A 22,014-nucleotide genomic window follows, 5' to 3' on the forward strand; every position below is an offset into this window, starting at 1 on the left:
CAGTCATTTACATAAAATTGTTTGCTTTTAAAAAATCATGGCCAGGCATGGTGGCTCACGCCCATAAAACTAGCACTTTGGAAGGCCCAGGCAGGCAGATCGCTTGAGCTCACAAGTTTGAGACCAGCCTGGACAATAGGGCAGGACCCCATCTCTACAAAAAATACAGTTAGTGGGGCATGGTGGTGCTGCCTATAGTCCCAGCTACTCAGGAGGCTGAGGTAGGAGGATGGCTTGAGCCTGGGAGGCAGAGATTGCAGTGAGTCAAGATGGAGCTACTAAATTCTAGCCTGGGCATTATAGCCAGTTTGTCTTAAAAAAAAAAAAAAATCCTATCTGCCTAGCAGAGTCCAGGATAATTAATTAATTTACAGTGATAAAAAATTTAAATTCATTTATTTCCTGAGTACCTACACTGTACTAGGCAACATTTTAGGCACTGAAAATGAAAATATACTGTTAACAAAACAGACCTGAGGCTAAATTCTATTTCTAAAAATTGAAACAGTTTACTGCACATGGCATATTATGGCTAGTTATTTAGCCATTAAAATATAAATCTGAAGGCCGGGAGCCGTGGCTTACACCTGTAATCCCAGCACTTTGGGAGGCCGAGGCGGGCGGATCATGAGGTCAGGAAATCAAGACCATCCTGGCAAACACGGTGTAACCCCGTCTCTACTAAAAAAAAAAAAAAAAAATTACCCGGGGGTGGTGGCGGTCACCTGTAGTCCCAGCTACTTGGGAGGCTAAGGCAGGAGAATGGTGTGAACCCGGGAGGCGGAGCTTGCAGTGGGCGGAGGCCTCGCTACTGCACTCCAGCCTAGGCGACAGAGCGAGACTCCGTCTCAAAAAAAATAATCTGAAGACCGGAACCACATAAAGAAAAGGGAAATGCTTAGTATACAACATTAAGTGAAACAAGGAAAACTTTTTTTTTTTTTGAGGCGGAGTCTCACTCTGTAGCCCAAGCTGGAGTGCAATGGCGCGATCTCGGCTCACTGCAAGCTCCGCCTCCCGGGTTCTTGCCATTCTCCTCCCTCAGCCTCCCAAGTAGCTGGGACTACAGGTGCCCGCTAATTTTTTGTATTTTTAGTGGAGACGGGGTTTCAGCGTGTCAGCCAGGATGGTCACTATCTCCTGACCTTGTGATCCGCCTGCCTCGGCCTCCCAAAGTGGTGGGATTACAGACTGCGCCACCGCACCCGGCCCCAACAAAATTTTTAACAAAATAGGTACAGGGGAAAAGAAGAGCAAGAAATAACACAAAAATGTAATATGTCTTTCTAGAATGATGAAATTATTGGTACTTTATATTTCCCATAACAAAATTATTACATCTGCAAATAAATTAAGAAGAAATGAAAAGGCTGGGCGTGGTGGCTCACGCCTGTAATCCCAGCTACTCCGGAGGCTAAGGCAGAAGAATGGCTTGAACCTGGGAGGCAGAAGTTGCAGTGAGCCGAATTTGCACTGCTGACTCCAGCCTGGACGACAGAGTGAGACTATCTCAAAAAAAAAAAAAAATTAAAATGTAAACTCCATTTTTTTTACAAATTAACATAATATTCGGAAAAGTATGCCACATTTTCAGACTATTTGATACTAAGGGAAGTGGCTCAATATGTTGAACAGGAACTAAAAATAGTATAATACTTTTTTTTAAACTGTTAAAATGCAAAAAGGTGTTAAGAGATGACTATATAAACAAACAAGTTTGAGTCTTGTTTGAATCACTCATCAGGGAAGGACTCTAAAAATACATAGAACCTTTTAATAAACCCCATCAATTTCTATTTGAAGCTTCTTTTTTAATTCAACTAAATATAAAATTATTCCTTTAAACTGTGCCACCAAATATCAAGGTACCTGATGTTAGCTGTAAACACTGAAGGTAAATTACCTGGGGGGAAAAATTGCCAAAGGGCCATCCCAAGATACTTCTGCTGTTTGATTATGAACCTTTTAAACAATAGATTACATACACTCAAAATAATTTAGGAAACTTGCCTGCCTGTCTCACAGGTAAATCCAGCTGTTCCGACATAGTAATCTGGAGCAGTGTTGAGACAAAATTCAGAGACTTGTGTGCCTACAAAGAAAAAAAGTCCATTTTAAATTTCTGCAAATAAGTGTACTTTAAAATAACAGATCAAAGAGGCTTCAATATTTTTCCATTGCTTGGCTCACACAAAAGGCTCTTCATAACCAGTTCCAGCCTTATTTCTCATCACTCCCTTATACTGAACTTTAAGGAATTTAATGACTTAAATCCTAAAACTTTTTGGATGTCTGCATTTGCCTGTATACCACTGCACTTCCCATTTATCCCAACTAGCATTCTTTTTTCTTTAATTTTTGAGACGGAGTCTGACTCTATCGCCCAGGTTGGAGTGCAGTGACGCAATCTCAGCTCACTGCAACCTTTGCCTCCCAGGTTCAAGCAATTCTCCTGTCTTAGCCTCCAGAGTAGCTGAGACTACAGGTGTGCATGACCACACCTGGCTAATTTTTTTTTTTTGTTTTATGAGACAGAGTCTCACTCTGCCACCCCCAAGGCCCGAGTGGAGTGGCGCAATCTCAGCTCGCTGCAACCTCCACCTCCTGGGTTCAAGCGATTCTCCTGCCTCAGCCTCCTGAGTAGCTGGGACTAGTGCCACCATACCCAGCTAATTTTTTGTATTTTTTTAGTAGAGATGGGGTTTCACTGTATTGGCCAGGCTGGTCTCGAACTCCTGACCTTGTGATCTGCCTGCCTTGGCCTCCCAAAGTGCAGGGATTACAGGTGTGAGCCACTGTGCCCAGCCCTAATTTTTTATATTTTTAGTAGAGTTGGAGTTTCACCATATTGGCCAGGCTGGTCTCGAACTCCTGACCTCGTGATCCGCCCTCCTCGACCTCCGAAAGTACTGGGGTTACAGGTGTGAGTTACTGCGTCTGACCCCCAGCGAGCATTCTTTTTTTTTTTTTGAGACAGAGTCTCGCTCTGTTGCCGTGGCTGGAGTGCAGTAGCATGATCTCAGCTTACTGCAACCTCCGCCTCCTGGGTTCAAGCGATTCTTCTGCCTCAGCCTCCCAAGTGGATGGGGCTACAGGTGTGCACCACTATGCTTGGCTAATTTTTGTATTTTTAATAGAGACAGGGTTTCACCATATTGGCCAGGCTGGTCTTGAACTCCTGACTGTGTGATCTGCCGCGTTGGCCTCCCAAAGTGTTGGGATTACAGGCATGAGCCACCATGCCAGGCCCTCCAACTAGCATTCTTAACCTACACTGGTGACAGCAGCTCAATAACACTATCCTCTGTGATACCTGTTTCCTCTTTCAAGTAATTTCTCCATAGAAACATTTCATTAAATGGCCAGACACATACGAAATCAATAAAAATGAACAGTTTGGTCCAGGCATGGTGGCTCTGGGAGGCCGAGGCGGGCGGATTGCCATGAATACTTTGCGGGTAGTTTCCAAGGTGGTGATAGTGTTATTTCTTGATATGACTGTTGTTTTATACAAGTGTGCTCAGTTTGTGAAAACTGACTGTACCTTTATGACCACCTTTGTGTATACATGTTACATTTCAAAAGAAAGTTAAAAATCAATAGCTTTGAACATACAATAAAAGAATACAGACTATATAATCATAATGTAATAAATACATTTATATGAATATGCAATAGAATTTCGCACATTTTAAATTTTTTAAATTTTCCACATTTTACATTATAGACCTGGATCACTTTCATTAACAGTACAAAAAGGTTACATATTCCTAAATTTGTCATATTTGCTTCTGATTTTTTTTTTTATTTTATTTTTTGTTTGCTTTGTTGTTGTTAGAGATCAGGTCTCGCTATGTTGCCCAGGCTGGTCCTAAACTGCTGGGCTAGGCTCAAGAGCTCCTGCCTTAGTCTTCTAAAGTGCTGGGATCACAGGCGTGAGCCACCACACCTAGCCTGCTTCTCATTTAAAGAACTGAACATTTTATCTTGAAATGGTGGGCAAAACAATCTTTTTAAAATGAACATTCAAGTTAAATCTTTTCTTGTATATTTTCTCAGTTTCATTCTCCTTTGTCCCAATATAACCACCACTTACAATGTCATCTTTTAGCTCAATGTTCACATGAACAATATTCTGGTCTGTATTTTAGTATATTCTTTTGTATGTTTGTTTTTTGAGACGGAATTTCACTCTTATCACCCAGGCTGGAGTGCAATGGTGCAATCTCGGCTCACTGCAACCTCCGCCTACCAGGTTCAAGCGATTCTCCTGCCTCAGCCTCCAGAGTAGCTGGGATTACAGCACGCCCAGATAATTTTTTGTTTTTTTAGTAGAGACGGGGTTTCGCCATGTTGGCCAGGCTAGTCTCAAACTTCTCACTGCAGGTGATCCACCCGCCTCGGCCTCCCAAAGTGCTGGGATTACAAGCATGAATGAGCCACCCGTTCCCAACTATTTTAGTATCTTCTTACAGACTTTACCCCATTCTGCAAACACATTCTTATAGAGAATTTTCCAGCTGGGTGCAGTGGCTCATGCCTGTAATCCCAGCACTTTGGGAGGCTGAGGTGGGCAGATCACTTGAGTCCAGAAGTTCGAGACCAGCCTGACCAAAATGGTGAAACCCCATCTCTACCAAAAATATAAAAATTAGCCAGGCGCATGCCTGTAACCCCAGCTACATGGGAGGTTGAAGTATAAGAATGGCTTGAACCCCAGAGGCAGAGGTTGCATCGAGCCAAGATAAGGCCACTGTACTCTATCCAGCCTGGGTGACAGAGGCTCTGTCTCAAGAAAAAAAGGAAAAAAAAACAAACAAAAAAACCACACAAAGACTGGGTGCAGTGGCTCACGTCTGAAATCCCAGCACTTTGGAAGGCTGAGGTGGCTGGATCACTTGAGGCCAGGAGTTCAAGACCAGCCTAGCCAACAAGGTGAAACACCATCTCTACTAAAAATACAAAAATCAGGCCGGGTGCGGAGGATCATGCCTGTAATCCCAGCACTTTGGGAAGCCACGGTGGGCGGATCACTTGAGTTCAAGCCTAGCCTGGCCAGCATGGTGGAACACTGTCTCTAATAAAAATACAAAAATTAGCCGAGTGTGGTGGCGCATGCCTGTAATCCCAGCTACTCAGGAGGCTGAGGCAGGAGAATCACCTGAACCCGGGATGCAGAGGTTGCAGTGAGCTGAGATCCCGCTATTGTACTCCAGCCTGGGCGACAGAGTGAGACTGTGTCTCGGAAAAAAAAAAAAAAAAAAAAAAGCCGGGCATGGTGGCTCATGCCTGTAATTCTAACACTTTGGGAGGCCAAGGCAGGTAGATCACCTGAGGTCAGGAGTTCAAGACCAGCCTGACCAACATGGCAAAACCCCATCTCTATTAAAAATACAAAAATTAGCCAGGCTTGGTGGCGGGCACCTGTAATCCCAGCTACTCAGGAAGCTGAGGCACAAGAATGGCTTGAACCCAGGGGGCGGAGGTTGCAGTAAGCTGAGATAGCACCACTTCACTCCAGCCTAGTCAAAAGAGTGAGACTCTGTCTTAAAAAAAAAAAAAATTTTCCTTTGAATATAAAAAATGGTTTCACATTAGAATCTAGACTTTATTCTTTCAATCACTCCAAAAATTACTTATTTAGGTATTTGTGATATAAGACATTATGCCAGGAGCTGAGACTACAGGGTTGAATATGACAACCAGGCTCTATGACCTCATAGCAACTTACAGTGTTGTCAAGAAATACAAGATAATCAAACAGATAATTGCAATAAAGTACAATCGGATACAATTGCAATAAAATACAGTCGGCGCCCCCATACCTGTGGGTTCCAAATCCATGAATTCAACCAACCACAGATGAAAAATATTTGGGGGAAAAATTTTTAAATAACAATACAATAAAAATAATACAAACTTAATAATACAAGTACAGCAACTATTTACATAGCATTTACATTGCATTGGGTATTAAAAGCAATCTAGAAATGATTTAAAGTGTTCAGGGGGATGTGCACAGGTTATAAGCAAATACTACACCATATAAGGGACTTCGGCATCCATGAATTTTGGTATCCGTGGGGGTCCTGGAACCAATCCCTCATAGTTACCAAAGGAAAAGTGTGTAATGGAAGAAGTAGCAGTATGGAAGAATCAAAAGGAGGATCGCCTAATACAGAAGACCTGAACAGAAGGAGTTAGGTGGATGAAAGGGAGGTATTGACCCTTTTCACTACCCTAGATGTTAAGACTACCAACACTATCACTTTACTTAAACACCCTTCCACCTATGCCATTCAGCATACCATTTTTTCTGGTCTCTTTCTCAGGCTCCTTTACTGATTTCTCATCCTGTTTAATCTATAAATGCTAGAATTCACCAGGACTTGGTCATAGGCCATCTTTCTTCTTCCCAGATGATCTCATCCAATCACTACCTTTACAAAGCATAATTTTCCCCTCAAAATTATTACTCTACTTCCCTGTATCACTTCTTCCAACCTCTCATCACTATCCTCACAGTAATCCTCACCACTTTCCTCTTCATCAACCCAATTTAATATATCAAGTCCTGTCAATTCTATATCTAAAATCCTTCTTTAAAATGTATCCATTTTCTTCATTCCCATGAACACCAACCTAGTCCAAGTGACTATCATCCCTCTTAACTATTTGTGCCCCCAATCATTCTCCATTTAGCAGCCAAAGATCTTTTAAAATTATAAATCAATCCTCTTTAAACAAACCTTTTAACAAGCTTGCTTTCTACTGTACCTTCCAAGGTCCTACATGAAGACATCTTGTCCCTGCCATTTTCTTCAGCCTCATTTTTTTTTTTTTTTTTTTGAGACGGAGTCTCGCTCTGTCGCCCAGGCTGGAGTGCAGTGGCCGGATCTCAGCTCACTGCAAGCTCCGCCTCCTGGGTTCGTGCCATTCTCCTGCCTCAGCCTCCCGAGTAGCTGGGACTACAGGCGCCTGCCACCTCGCCCAGCTAGTTTTTTTGTATTTTTAGTAGAGACGGGGTTTCACCGTGTTAGCCAGGATGGTCTCGATCTCCTGACCTCGTGATCCGCCTGTCTCAGCCTCCCAAAGTGCTGGGATTACAGGCTTGAGCCACCGCGCCCGGCCTTCAGCCTCATTTTTAAACACTTTCTCAACATGCTCTCCTCACTGCCCCACCTACCAGCCTTTCGGTTCTTTCACCAAGAAAGAAACATATTTAACAGATACAAAATCACAACTAGATAGAACTAGTAGGTTCTAGTGTTCTATAGCACTGTAGGGTAACCATACAACAATTTATTGTATATTTTCAAATAGCTAGAAGAGCAGATTTCCAATATTCCTAGCCCAAAGAAATGATACACATTTGAGATGAATATGCTAATTACCCTGATTTGATCATTACATTGTTGTATACATGTACTGAAATACCACTGTACCCCATAGATATGTATTATACAATTATCATGTATCAATTAAAAAAAAATAAAAGCAAAAAGAAACACATTACTTCATTTCAGAGTCTTTGTGCATGCTGTGTATCCTTCTCTTGCACGCTCCACCAGTTAACTGGTTCACAGTTTCACACTGTTTGGGTCACTGCTTAAACATTATTTCCTTAGAGAAGCCTTTTCTGCCTGATCACTCAAGCTAAAGCAGGGATCCCTATTGCTCTCATAACCATTATTTTCCTTCATAACACTTATTACATATTTGTGTACTATATTTGTAGATGGTTCTTATGCCTGTTTCTCCTATTAGACTCTAAGCCCCACTGAGTAAGGACTATACTGTTTATATCCCCAGTTCTTCATATGACACTTGGCATTTAAGCTATTCAAAAAATTCACTGAATGAATTGGAAGAGCCAAGAAATAAATGCCTTGGAAGATGTGATTGCCTAGGGGCAGTATAGAGTGAGAAAGGTTTTTACATTTAAGGGACGGACGGATGAGCCCGAAGGACATTACTATCCACACTACTAGGGCACTTTTCAGACCATTTACATTACAGTATATATCTTATCTCCTGCATCAAATCATGAATTCCTGGAATGAACTGCTGCAATCAGATAGTCTTGGTTATAAATCGAGGTGATGCCACTTCCTAGAATGCTAAGCCTTCAACAAGTTGATGCAGTAAATCTAAGTCTCAATAACAAAATAAGAATAATAAAATCTACTTCACAGGATGGCTATAAGGAGTGTATAAAACAACACAGGTGCACGGTGGCTCATGCGGTCAGGAGTTCAAGACCAGCCCGACCAACATGGTGAAGCTCCATCTCTACTAAAAATATAAAAATTAGCCGGGTGTGGTGGCACACACTTGTAGTCCCAGCTACTTGGGAGGCTGAGGCAGGAGAATCGCTTGAACCCAGGAGGTGGAGGTTGCAGTGAGGCGAGATCGCGCCACTGCACTCCAGCCTGGGTGACAGAGCAAGACTCTGTCTCAAAAAACAAACAAACAAACAAACAAACACAACACAGAAAATATCTTAGCAAATATCAAGACATAACAAATACGTCTTGATATGGATATATCCTTTATATGTCCATATTCAGTAGAATCTCACCTTCCTCAGAGTATGCTCTAACATCAGGAAGGAGTAAGTCGATATATAGCCAAGTTACCCTTTAGTTCCTTAAATTGTCCATAAAGCACACATATATGGTTTTGTGTATACAACCTCTCTTTAGCTCCCAACATTGAAGTTTTTCCTTAATTTGAAACAGGCTACTTTATATGATTAGAACCCCAGATTAAGCTGTTGGTTTATGTTTGGGAGCTATGTTGGAACAACAAAAACTGCCCAGCACAGTGGCTCACACCTGTAATCCCAGTGCTTTGGGAGGCTGATGCAGGAGGATCACCCAACGTCATGAGTTCAAGACCAGCCTGAGCAACACAGCAAGACACTACCTCTATAGAAAATTTTCAAAAAAAAAAAAAAAAAAAATTTTTTTTTGAGATGGAGTCTCACTCTGTCACCCAGGTTGGAGTGCAGTGGCTCAATCTTGGCTCCCTGCAACTTCTACCCTCCGAGTTCAAGTGATTCTCCTGCCTCAGCCTCCCGAGTAGCTGGGATTACAGGCACCTGCCACCATGCCCGGCTAATTTTTTTTTTGTATTTTTAGAGACAGGGTTTCACCATCTTGGCCAGGCTGGTCTTGAACTTCTGACCTCATGATCCACCACGCCCAGCCTAAAAATTATAATAGCTGGGAGTGGAAGCATGCATTTGTAGTTCGAGGCTACAGTAAGCTATGATCACAACACTCCACTCCACCCTGGGCAACAAAGCAAAACCTCAACTCTAAACAACAACAAAAACCACCACTGTTTTTGTTGGCTGGACAGATGTACAGCTACATTATGTGCATTAAGGCAGGCAAATCTAATCTATAGTAATAGAAGTCAGAAAAATAATAACTTGGAGGAGGAACAGTATTGAATAGGAAGAGTATCAAGGAAACTTTCTAGGCCAATGAAAATGTTGTATGTGTCTTGGTCTGGGTGCTGGTTACCCAGATTTAACTTAAAAAAACAAAACCAAGACTATTTTTACCCCAACTTTCACAGCAGCATTACTCATAATACTCTAAAAGTGGAAACAACCTGTATGCCCATCAACAAATGAAAGTAAAATGTCTTGTTGATACGTACAATAGAATGCTATTTGGCAATTTAAAAAAATGAAGTACTGATACATGCTACAACAATGCATGAACTTTGAAAACATAATGCTATATGAAAGAAGCCAGTCACAAAAGACTACATATTATATGATTCAAATACATGAAATGTCTGGAATACACAAATCTATATAGACAGAAAATAGGATTGTTGCCTAGGGCTAGGATGGGGGTCAGAGATGGAACGGGGAGTGACTGGTAAGATAATGAATTTTCTTTGTCGGGTCATGGAAATGTTTTAAAGACTGGGTGATGGCTGTACAACTGTGAACATACTAAAAGCCACCGTATTGCATACTTTAAATGTGTGAATAATTAAATTGACAACACTGAACTACGAAAATAAGCACTTATCATTTTTTTTTTTTTGAGATGGAGTCTTGCTTTGTCCCCCAGGCTGGAGTGCAGTGGCACAATCTCGGCTCACAGCAACCTCCGCCTCCCAGGTTGAAATGACTCTCCTGCCTCAGTTTCCTGAGTAGTTGGGATTACAGGGACATGTGCTGCTACGCCCAACTAATTTTTGTATTTTTAGTAGAGATGGATTTTTGCCATGTTGGCCAGGCTGGTCTCCAACTCCTGACCTCAAGTGGTCCGCCCAGCTCAGCCTCCCAAAGTTCTGGGATTATAGGGGTGAGCCACCACACCCGGCCCGAAAACATGTTAAGTATAAATTTTAAAAGTGCAATTGATTAAAAAAAGCATAACTTTCAGCCAGGCGTGGGGTCTCACACCTGTAATCCCAGTACTTTGGGAGGCTGAGACGGGTGGATTACCTGAGGTCAGGAATTCAAGACCAGCCTGACCAACATCGTAAAACCCCATCTTTATTAAAAAAAAAAAAAAAATACAAAAATTAGCCAGATGTGGTGGTGGCTGCCTGTAATCCTAGCTATTTGGGAGGCTGAGGCAGGAGAATCACTAGAACCTGGAAGGCAGAGGTTGCAGTGAACCAAGATTGCGCCATTGCACTTCAGCCTGGGGAAGAGAGTGAGACTCCGTCTCAAAAAACAAAACCAACCAAATAAACAAACAAACAAACACCCTCCAGAATGCCGTGCGCAACATGCTGGATGGAGAGCTGCTCAACCGCTACCTGTACCTGAGCACCATTGAGCACAGCGAGCTGGCGAAGAAGATTGGCACCACGCCCAACATAATCCTGGACGACCTGCTGGAGAGAGACCGTATCACCGCCCACTTCTAGCCCCGTGGATGCCGTTGCCACCAGCACCACTGCACTACCTCCCACCCCCATTTTTGTACAAAACACAAGGAAAAACATTTTTGTTTAAAAAAAAAAAGTAACTTTATAACTTTCATACAACTAGGCTAGAGTAAGAATAAGAAAGACAAGGATATTTCTGCTAGCGGGCATATATAGCACAAGCAATCTCAACCAGGAACATCTATCTAGCTGCCCCATACACATTTCTACCCACCTGAAATTCCTAAGACAGGAATACTTGTATTCTCCCAAAGAAGATAACAAATGAGGGCCAGATGTGGTGGCTCACACCTGTAATCCCTGCACTTTGGGAGGCCGAGGCGGACAGACAACAAAGTCAGGAGTTCGAGACCAGCCTGGCCAACATGGTGAAACCCCATCTCCACCAAACATAATTAGCTGGGCGTGGGGGGGGGGGGGGGCACCTGTAATCCCAGCTACTCGGGAGGCTGAGGCTGGAGAATGGCTTGAACCTGGGAGGCGAAGGTTGCAGTGAGTCAAGATCGCACCACTGCACCCTAGCCTGGGTGAAAGAGTGAAACTCCATCTCAAAAAATAAAAATAAGCTAAATTTAAAATATCAGTAGCATCAATCTTTATCACAAAAACCCTCTAAAATTTGGGTAATTATGATATTAGTGTCAACAATTTGGCAAACATCAATACAGGCCTCAGAAGATGCTACAATAGATCTTTTATATGAGTCAAAATATAAATGTAACTTCTGGATGCTGCCCCTAATTATATGCCCAGTAGTCCCCTTCTCAAGTTCCTGGATTCTAACATAGAACTGAAGCACCAAATGAGTCATTATACATCATTAATTAGGGCTAAACCTCCTAATACTCTACTTTTAAAAGCTCCTAACCATAACACAAAACCACCTTCCTACACATCTTTGAACCTTCTCATTATCTGTCATCAACTCAGATAATTTCAATAGTCACCTTTAATTCATCTCATCAAAATTCTTCAACAAACCCAACTCCATTCTTCTTACTAGTACTGACAATGCGCCAGACATTATGGAGAAAAAAGATCAGTATGAAGTTATGTTGGGAGTTTAATTCCAATTGGACTAATAAGTAAAATTTCAAGTTAAAACCTAAGGGACGTAAACTCAGAAATCGGAGAAAAGACTTTGAACAGTGAAAGATACAAATGAATTGGTAGGGCCAGGTGCGGTGGCTCACGCCTGTAATCCCAGCACTTTGGGAGGCCAAGGCAGGCGGATCACAAGGTCAAGAGACGGAGACCATCCTGGCCAACATGGCGGAACCCGTCTCTAAAAACACAAAATTAGCTGGGCGTGGTGGCGTATGCTTGTAGTCCCAGTTACTAGGGAGGCTGAGGCAGGAGAATCGCTTGAACCTGGGAGGCAGAGGTTGCAGTGAGCCGAGATCGCACCACTGCACTACAGCTGGGAGACAGAGATTGTCTCAAAAAAAAAGAAAAAAAAAAGAAAAAAATTAGAAATTGCTTTTCAAAGGTTACCAATAGTTGAAGGCATTTTCTCAGAAAGTCTTCAGTTTGTTTAACCTCTCTCATTTAGGAGTATCAACATCCCTTTCTTTTTTCTAAAATTTTTTTACTCATTTTCAAAAGTAATTCATGCCCATTGGTAGATAATTTATTCAATCTATGTAAAAAAAAGGAAATGAGGCCTGTTGTGGTGGCTCGCGCCTGTAATCCCAGCACTTTGGGAGGCCAAGGAGGGCAGATCACCTGAGGTCAGGAGTTTGAGACCAGCCTGGCCAACGTGATGAAACCCCATCTCTACCAAAAATATAAAAAAATTAGCCGGACGTGGTGTTGGTTGCCTGTTATCCCAGCTACTCTGGAGCCAAGGCAGGAGAACTCCTTGAACCCAGGAGATGGAGGTTGCAGTGAGCTGACACGGTGTCACTGCACTCCAGTTTGGGAAACAGTGAGACTCCATCTCAAGAAAAAAAAAAGAGAAAAAGGAAACTAACCACTAACCACAATAACCTTCTTAAAATTATCTTTCTTGGCTTCTCTCTTACTTTTATGACAAAATCCCAGTTTGCTTTTTCAGATGTTTCTCAAAGTACTCAAAATAGGCATGGTTGAAAGTTTAGCCCTCTAGTCCATCTCATACCTTTGGATCATACTACTGTAATTACTTGCCTGCAGAAGAATATCACTTTTCCATTGCTGCTTTCTCTCTTAAACTTCAGCTCCACATTCCAATGGCCTGCTAGACTTTTTCTACTTGATGTTTACCAGCTCCTCAAACTAGACACCCTGTATGTAATGCATGTCTTCAAAATCAGTTTTCCCTCTGGACCCACATTTTCCAATGTAATCACTAATGTCAGTATCTTTTAAAACTTACTCTTCAAACCTGTAACTTTTTTTTTTTTTTTTTTGGAGACAAGAGTCTTGCTCTGTCGCCCAGGCTGGAGTGCAGTAGAGCAATCTCAGCTCACTTCAGCCACTGCCTCCCAGGTTCAAGCGGTTCTCGTGCCTCAGCCTCCTGAGTAGCTGGGATTATAGGCATGCAACACCACGCCCAGCTAATTTTTGTATTTTTAGTAGAGACAGGGTTTTGCCATGTTGGCCAGGCAACCCCCGATCTCAGGTGATCCTGAGATCCACCCACCCTGGCCTCCCAAAGTGCTGGGATTACAGGCCTGAGCCACCACACCGGGCCAAAACTGTAATTTTGTATTATTTCTCTCCACTGAAATATAACCAAAGAGACTTTCAATTAGCTACTATACTTCAGACCATTTTTAAGGAACATAGGAGGTAGAAGAATGCTGTGATACCAGATTTTTACATAAAATACAACCAGGTAATTTCAAGAACCAAGGAACTTCTAACCTTTGTTGTTACTAAAGCATTTGACAAGCTGGGCACAGTGGCTCACACCTGTAATCCCAGCAATTTGGGAGGCCAAGGTGGGCAGATCACCTGAGGTTGGGAGTTCGAGACCTGCCTACCAACATGGAGAAACCCTGTCTGCTAAAAATACAAAATTAGCCAGACGTGGTGGTGCATATCTGTAATCCCAGCTACTCAAGAGGCTGAGGCAGGAGAATCACCTGAATCCGGGAGGCGGAGGTTGTGGTGAGCTGAGACTGCACCATTGCACTCCAGCCTAGGCAACAAGAGCGAAACTCTGTCCCAGAAAAAAAAAAAAAAAAAGAATTTGACAAAGGCAAATATGACATCTACTTTGGCTACATGAAATACGAGGCACAGTGAGGTTAAGTCATTATAGTCGTAGACTCAGGACAGGGCTAAGGCTCTTCACTGTGTCCCCCTGCCTTTGTTAAAAAACAGTAATATGTCAGGTGCAGTGGCTCACACCTGTAATTCTAGCATTTTGGGAGACAAGGCTGGGCAACAAAGAGAGACCTCATCTCTACAAAAAATCAAAAACTTAGCCAGGCATGGTGGTGCGCACCTGTAGTCCCAGCTAGCTGGGAGGCTGAGGCAGGAGGATAGCTTGATCCCAGGAGAGTAAAGGCCGCTGTGAGCCATGTTCATACTACTGCACTCCAGCCTGGGTAACAGTGTGAAATCCCGTCACAAAAATAATAATAATAATAATAATTATTATTATTATATTATTTTACAATATCATTTTTATGCTTTCCAACTAGGAAGTTTTATGTTTTTTTGTTTTTTTTTTTAAGATGGAGTCCCACTGTGTTGCCAGGCTGGAGTGCAGTGGTGTGATCTCTGCTCACTGCAAGCTCTGCCTCCCAGGTTCATGCTATTCTCCTGCCTCAGCCTCCTGAGTAGCCAGAACTACAGGCGCCCACCACCATGCCCAGCTAATTTTCTGTATTTTTAGTAGAAATGGGGTTTCACCATGTTCGCCACGATGGTCTTGATCCTGACCTCGTGATCCACCCGCCTCAGCCTCCAAAAGTGCTGGGATACAGGTGTGAGCCACCACACCCAGCCGGAACTTTAATTTTATTTTTCATTTTTTGAGACAGAGTCTCGCACTATTGCCTGGGCTGGGATGCAACGACAGGATCTTGGCTCACTGCACCTCCGCCTCCCGGGTTCAAGCGATTCTCCTGCCTCAGTCTCCCAAGTAGCTGGGATTACAGGCACCCACCACCATGCCCAGCTAATTTTTCGTATTTTTAGAGACAGGGTTTCACTATGTTGACCAGGCTTGTCTCGAACTCCTGACTTCATGATTCGCCTACTTCGGGCTCCCAAAGTGCTGGATTACAGGCGTGAGCCACCGCACCTGGTCCCTAACTAGGAACTTGAAAAAAAAAAAACTTTTTTATTAGAAATTGTTTAGCAGCCGGGTGCCATGGCTCATGTCACTACAAGAATTTTTTCGTAGTGACAGGGTCTCCCTATGTTGCCCAGGCTGGTCTTAAACTCCTGAACTCGAGTGATCTTCTCCCTGCTTTTACCTTCCAAAGTGTTGGGATTACAGGCGTGAGCCACTGCGCCCAGCCTCTTTCAGATCTTTAACAAGCTACGTCACTGAATAACTTGCTATCTAAGAGCCAAAGTATCCAGGGACTTTCCTTCTCCCAAATTCAGAACAGTAACTTTAAAATATTCCTGGTGAAGGAATGTTATCTAAACTACAGGCTACTCTGGTCTTCTTTTATTGCTTTATTTCTAAACATTCCAAATTATCCTACAAATACGCCATTATTTTACACTTTTCCAGACCTAAGATTTTCATTAATTAAATACTTTTAATAAAATGAAATCAAATGAACCATTTATAAGTAAGGTATATCACATACAGCAGTAATAGTTAACCGTCTGTGACAATCCCAAAAGTGAGCCAGGGTAGTGTGAGTTAAAAAAAAAAAAAAAACCAAAATATCAAGAAACTTATCAAAAGCAAGTTCACTTTTTCATATAAAGCATGTGAGAAAGTAGCACTGCTGCCTATATACATAAAACCATTAGGCCGAGCACGGTGGCTCAGGCCTGTAATCCCAGCACTTTGGGAGGCCAAGACAGACGGATCACCTGAGGTCAGGAGTTCGAGACCAACTGGGCCAACATGGTGAAACCCCATCTCTACTAAAAATACAAAATTAGGCCAGGCACAGTGACTCACGCCTGTAATTCCAGCACTTTGGGAGGCTGAGGCGGGTAAATCACCTGCAGTGAGGAGTTCAAGACCAGCCTGGCCAACATGGTGAAATCCCATCTCTGCTAAAAACACAAAAATTAGCCCGGGTGTGGTGGTACATGCCTTTAATCCCAGCTACTCAGGAGGCTGAGGCAGGAGAATTGCTTGAACCCGGGAGCAGAGGTTGCAGTGAGCCGGATGGCGCCATTGCACGCCAGCCTGGGCAAAAAGAGCAAAACTCCACTAAAAGAAAAAAGGTGTATATATATATAACCATTATATAAAATATTGAGCTTAGGAACTAAGAGTTTAAATGTCTTCTGGGTAAACCCTCTAATTCTACTTACAGCATTTTTCTTGGCTGCAAATACAACAGGGGAGAGACTATTGATGCCAAGATCATATCCACCTTAGCCAAAATCAGATCCAATAGTTTCCTTATCCAAAATTTACATATAGTTTTATTATAGTACTGATCACATGTATTGTAAGGGCCAGTGACATAGTGATTATGGAGCTCTAGTAAGAAAGTGATCATGAATTTCTCTGCATCCAACTACTTAGCTCAGTGCCTAGCACACAGACATTTGCTGTTACATGAACCAGACTGGGAATTATCCTTCGGAATGAGTATTTCATAAGTATCTTCCTGGCATTATATTTAAAAATGCCGGCTGGTGCAGTGGCTCATGCCTGTAATCTCAGCACTTTGGGAGGTCAAGGTGGATGGATCACTTGAGGTCAGGAGTTTGAGACTGGCCTGGACAATGTGGCGAAACCCCGTCTCTACTAAAAATACTAAAATTAGCCAGGTATGGTGGTACGCACCTTAAGTTTCAGCTACTCAAGGGGCTGAGGCCTGAAAATCGCTTGAACCTGGGATTGGAGGCTGCAGTGAGCCAAGATCGTGCCACTGTACTCTAGCCTAGGCAACAGAGTGAGACCCTGCCACAAAAATAATAGTAAATTTTTAAAAATAAATAAAAGAGCTAAAGCCCATATTGCTATTTACTAATATTATAACAGTAAGTCATAAAGCCTATTAGTGGTAAATTAAGGAATAACAATAACAAAAAATAATAATTCATGACCTCATGAAACTTAAAATTATAGTGGAGAGAACAAAAGTAAAATTAGGCCAGGTGTGGTAGCACGTGTCTGCAGTCCCACCCACATGGGAGGCTCAGAAAGGAGGAGGTTGCTTGAGGTGAAGAGTTCTAAGCTGTAGTGTACTATGTAGTGCAGCAGAGCCCACTGCACTCCAGCCTGGGCAATATAGCAAGGCCTTGGCTCTGAAAAAATTAAAAACAAGCTTGGGCAACACAGTGAAACCTTGTCTCTACAAAAAATACAAAAATAGTTGGGCATAGTGGCACATCCCTATAGTCTCAGCTACTTGAGAGGTTGAAGTGAGAGTGTCGCTTGAGCCCGGGAGGGAGAGGCTGCCGTGAGCCATGATGGTGCTACTGCACTGCAGCCTGGGTGACAGAGCAAGATCCTGTCTCAAAAAATAAATATAAATAAATAGGCTGGGCATGGTGGCTCATGCCTGTGATCCCAGCACTTTCGGAGGCCAAGGCGGGCAGATCACGAGGTCAGGAGTTCGAGATCAGCCTAGCCAACATGGTGAAACCCCGTCTCTACTAAAAATATAACATTAGCTAGGTGTGGCGGCAGGCACCTAATCCCAGCTACTCGGGAGCCTGAGGCAGGAGAATCGCTTGAACCCAGGAGGCAGAAGTTGCGGTGGGCTGAGATTGCGCCACTGCACTCCAGCCTGGGTAACAAGAACAAGACTCCATCTCAAAAAAAAAAAAAAAAAAGGCCAAGCACGGTGGCTCACGCCTGTAATCCCAGCACTTTGGGAGGCTGAGACGGGGGGATCACAAGGTCAGGAGATCAAGACCATCCTGGCTAACACAGTGAAACCCCGTCTTTACTAAAAATACAAACAATTAGCCAGACGTGGTGGCAGGCACCTGTAGTCCCGGCTATTCAGGAGGCTGAGGCAGGAGAATGGCATGAACCCGGGAGGCAGAGCTTGCAGTGAGTTGAGATCGCGCCATTGCACTCCAGTCTGGGTGACAGAGTAAGGCTCTGTCTCATAAAAAAAAAAATTTATTTATTTTTATTTTTATTTTTTCAGATGGAGTTTCGCTCTCGTTGCCCAGGCTGGAGTGCAATGGCATGATCTCGGCTCACCGCAACCTCTGCCTCCTAGGTTCAAGCGATTCTCCTGCCTCAGCCTCCCTAGTAGCTGGGATTACCGGCGTGTGCCACCACGCACAGCTAATTTTGTATTTTTAGTAGAGACGGAGTTTCTCCATGTTGGTCAGGCTGGTCTCGAATTCCCGACCTCAGGTGATCCGCCCGGCCGGCCGCGGTCTCCCAAAGTGCTGGGATTACAGGCATGAATCACTGTGCCTGGCCAATTTTTAAAATTTAATTAATTAATTAATTTTTTTGAGATGGAGTCTCACTCTGTTGCCCAGGCTGGAGTGCAATGGTGCAATCTCAGCTCACCGCAACCTCCGCCTCCCAGGTTCAAGCGATTCTCCTGCCTCAGCCTCCCGAGTAGCTAGGATTATAAGCATGTGCCATCGCACCCGGCTAATTTTGTATTTTCAGTAGAGACGGGGTTTCTCCATGTTGGTCAGGCTGGTCTCGAACTCCCAACCTCAAGTGATCAGTCCGCCTCGGCCTCCCAAAAGGCTGGGATTACAGGCGTGAAACACCACGCCCGGCCAAATAAAATTAATTTTAAAAATAAGCCAAATGTGTATGACAAATCAGTGCTATAGAGGAAAACAAGTGAAAGGAGATAGGGAGTATGATAGTCAAGGAATTCCTCAGTGATAAGGAAATATTTGAACAGGGATGGAAGGAAATGAGAGAACAAGTTAGGGGGATAACTATGAAAGGAGTTCCAAGGAGTTAAGTGCAAAGACTCTGAGGCAGAAGCCCTATTTTATTTTGACACTATCTACACTATAAACACTTTAATAACATTTACAAATTTTACATTGAGTCAGTGATTATTTCACTTAGTGAAGAGATTCATTCAAATGTCAATGATCTTTTTCTTTGGTTCTAAATGAACCAAAACACAGCTTCAGTGGAATGAGAGACATCATAGAATAATTCCTTCTTCTATCTTCTCCAAAGCAAGAGCCTTTCAGAAATGTTACTTCCTCATTCTTACTATATTCAAGACTTATCTGAGATCTGTCTCCCAAATCAATGTTCTGCCACAAGAAAGTCAAAGCAAAAAATATTTAAATGGAAGAAGGAAGAGGGAGAAGCAGTGTATTAAAATTGAATGAAAGTAAATATACTAATAGAAAATTTACCTTAGGAAGAATAGTTAAAAATCTAAGTGTTATAATTGAAAGAAATGTATGAAATGTAAATAGCTAAGGATTACAAAAGTAAAGGCCATGTAATAAATTTTCTTTGACAGATTAGCGGTGTTCACTGTTTGACAGTATTCCAGAACAGTAGTTTAATGGTTAAGTAAAAAAGGCTTTGAATGCTATTTTGATCATTTGTTTATTTTCCAAAAACTAGCTTGTGAAATACCCTAGGTCTCTATTACAAGATGTTAGTGCATATACTAGACATGCAATGTCTATCTGAGGAATAAATGAATTTCAGATTTTCAGGAAGTATTATTTCCCCAATTTTTGTAGAAGCAAACCAACTCTTTCAAGTACTCGCTTTTAAAATTAATAATTACACGCAAGTATAATTAGTCAAAATAATACGCGATTACAGCAAAGTCATGATAGAAATGACCGTGACTAAACTTTCAGCTTTTCTAGACTTGTAACTGCATTATTATTTAACAAGCAAAATAATGTTCACCTTAACCCATGTCTATCACAAAGCAAATCAAAACAAAAAGTGATCCGTTGCTCCTTCCATAGCTGTATAACGGTTCAAAATAGTAATACGGTTCAACTCACTATTTTATATCCAAAAAAACCGAGCTCCTCCCAAGGTGACTTCGAGTCTAAAAATTTGAACACATAATCATCACTTCGTGTGGTATAATGACCTCATTTACATACAAAATAGATTTAACATTCTGAAATAATTTTACATTTAATTTCTGTAAACTCTGTAGGTAGTCTTCTTGAACTGTAAGTTCCATGAGGGAGGGATCTCTAGTGCAGCCCTTTACACTGAAAAAGTCCAATTAGTAACATTTCAGCTGTTTCTGGTAAGTCAATATAAACAACGTTTTTAAATTATTTACCAGCTAAAAGACGCATAAAATAGTTGAATTTCTATTTTAAAGTGTGATTTTTCAGTTAAAAAATGTACACTAAAGTTCAATAAAGTTGGCAGATTCAGCAGTATGCTAAAAGACAGTTACTAACTGGCAAAAAAGTTACAGCAGCCCTTTTAAGGAGGCTCTAAAATACTGATCATTAATACATAAAACTGCAAAAGTTTAGAAACAAAGAATGACGTTGGAGATAGTACAATAAATATTCATGCAATAAAGCTGTTTTCCAAGGAGCAGTCCCCCCAAAATATGGGGGAAACAAAAACCTTCAGAGAATGCAATATCTGAACTGATAAGGAGCTCGGCACATTCCAAGGCACTCAGACTTAACATTATCGCACCTGACTGTCACAGCAACTCTGTGGCGTAATTTTATGAATGGGAACAACTCAGGATCAAGAGGTTAAGTGACTGGCCCAAGGTCACTCAACAAATCAATGGTGCAGCTATACCTAGAAGGGTGCACTTCACCTGATTATTTCCACTACATAAGCCAGCCCTCCGACTGAAGCATTATGACAGTGGAAGAGCAGGGATCAGACTGAATGTCCCGCACTACCCCTGTCCTACTAATGAGGCGCGGGTTTGCCTTTGAAAGCCTTCCCTAGCAACTCAGCCAGAGAGAAGGAAGTTGTGCCCGAGGCAGGCCACTGATCAGCCCAGCGAAGTGACAAGGATGACAGGCGCAGCCCTCAAAGGACCGGTCGGCATTCCCAGGAGACCCTCCAAACCTTGCGACGGCGAGACTGGTCTCAGAAACGTCTGAAAAACCTCCCAGTAAGTTTCGCCCCCTCCTGGGCGTGAGGAACGAGCTGGGAATGAGCTAGAGGGCGGCCGGCCACCCTAGCCGGCCATGTGTCCAACCCGTCACGCCCGCTTCGCCTCAGCCGGCTCCTCATGCCTAGACCGCAGGCAGAGGCCCAGCTCAGGATCCGAAGCAAAGGCAGCCTTGGCTGCAGCCACCACCACCACACCACATCGAGGCGCCCCGGCGTGGAAGTCGCCGTCAGATGTCCGCCCCACCCTCCTGTTGGGGCCCTCAACGACGTCGTCCGCGCCTCCGGCCAGGCCCCGGGGACTCGGCCTGCCACCTCTGTCTGCCCGCCTGCCCGCCGCCACCGCTAGCCGGGCGTCCTTACTTCATTGAGCTGGCGCTCCGCGGCCTCACGCAGGGCTGGGTCCATGGTGCCCCGCAGGGCCTCGATAATGGTGTTGGGGTCCATCGCAGCGCGGACTCGGTCAAACCCGGGGTTCGGGTGCTACTGGGCCAGGGATAGCGCCACTCACTGCGCACATGGACCCGCCGCGCTCCGCAGCGGCAACCGGCGCGAAAGGAAAGAGAAGCTCCAAGGCCCCGGATAGAACCTCTTCGCCTCGGCGTGGAGGCGGGAGATGCTCCGGCGACTTCCTGTGGGCGCGCCTGCGGAGCACTTTGGGAGATGTAGTCCACAAACACAGTCCGCAGCCCACGTGACTGCCTAAGCTGTCGTTCCTACAGACAAGTCTTGCTATTCAAACACGAAAGATGTTCAAATTTCACAAAAAGAAAAGTAAAACAATCAGTTACAAAAGGTTTCACGTACTATATCCATAGTGATCATAAATGGAATCAGATAGAGTGTGTGGTGCAATCTATTGCTAATGGCTGCGTAAATGAAGGAAACTCTGAAAAGCAATTTGAGATGTGTTTCTGATTGCC

At 43.2% G+C, this 22,014-nt stretch overlaps 1 protein-coding gene across 1 annotated transcript in view; it reads right to left on the reverse strand.

Moving 5' to 3' along the window:
• Positions 1–21,681, reverse strand: part of IPO7 (importin 7) — a 65,786-nt gene extending 44,105 nt beyond the window's left edge. Inside the window, exons 1-2 of the mRNA XM_025356191.1 lie at positions 21,455–21,681; positions 2,011–2,092 (exon numbers count right to left, since the gene is read on the reverse strand). Of these exons, the coding sequence (XP_025211976.1) occupies positions 2,011–2,092; positions 21,455–21,538 (166 nt within the window). The 5' untranslated portion in view covers positions 21,539–21,681. The remainder of the gene's footprint in view (positions 1–2,010; positions 2,093–21,454) is intronic.
• Between the last annotated feature and the right edge of the window lie 333 nt (positions 21,682–22,014).

Source organism: Theropithecus gelada, chromosome 14 (assembly GCF_003255815.1).
Source record: "Theropithecus gelada isolate Dixy chromosome 14, Tgel_1.0, whole genome shotgun sequence".
Lineage (NCBI taxonomy): Eukaryota > Metazoa > Chordata > Mammalia > Primates > Cercopithecidae > Theropithecus > Theropithecus gelada.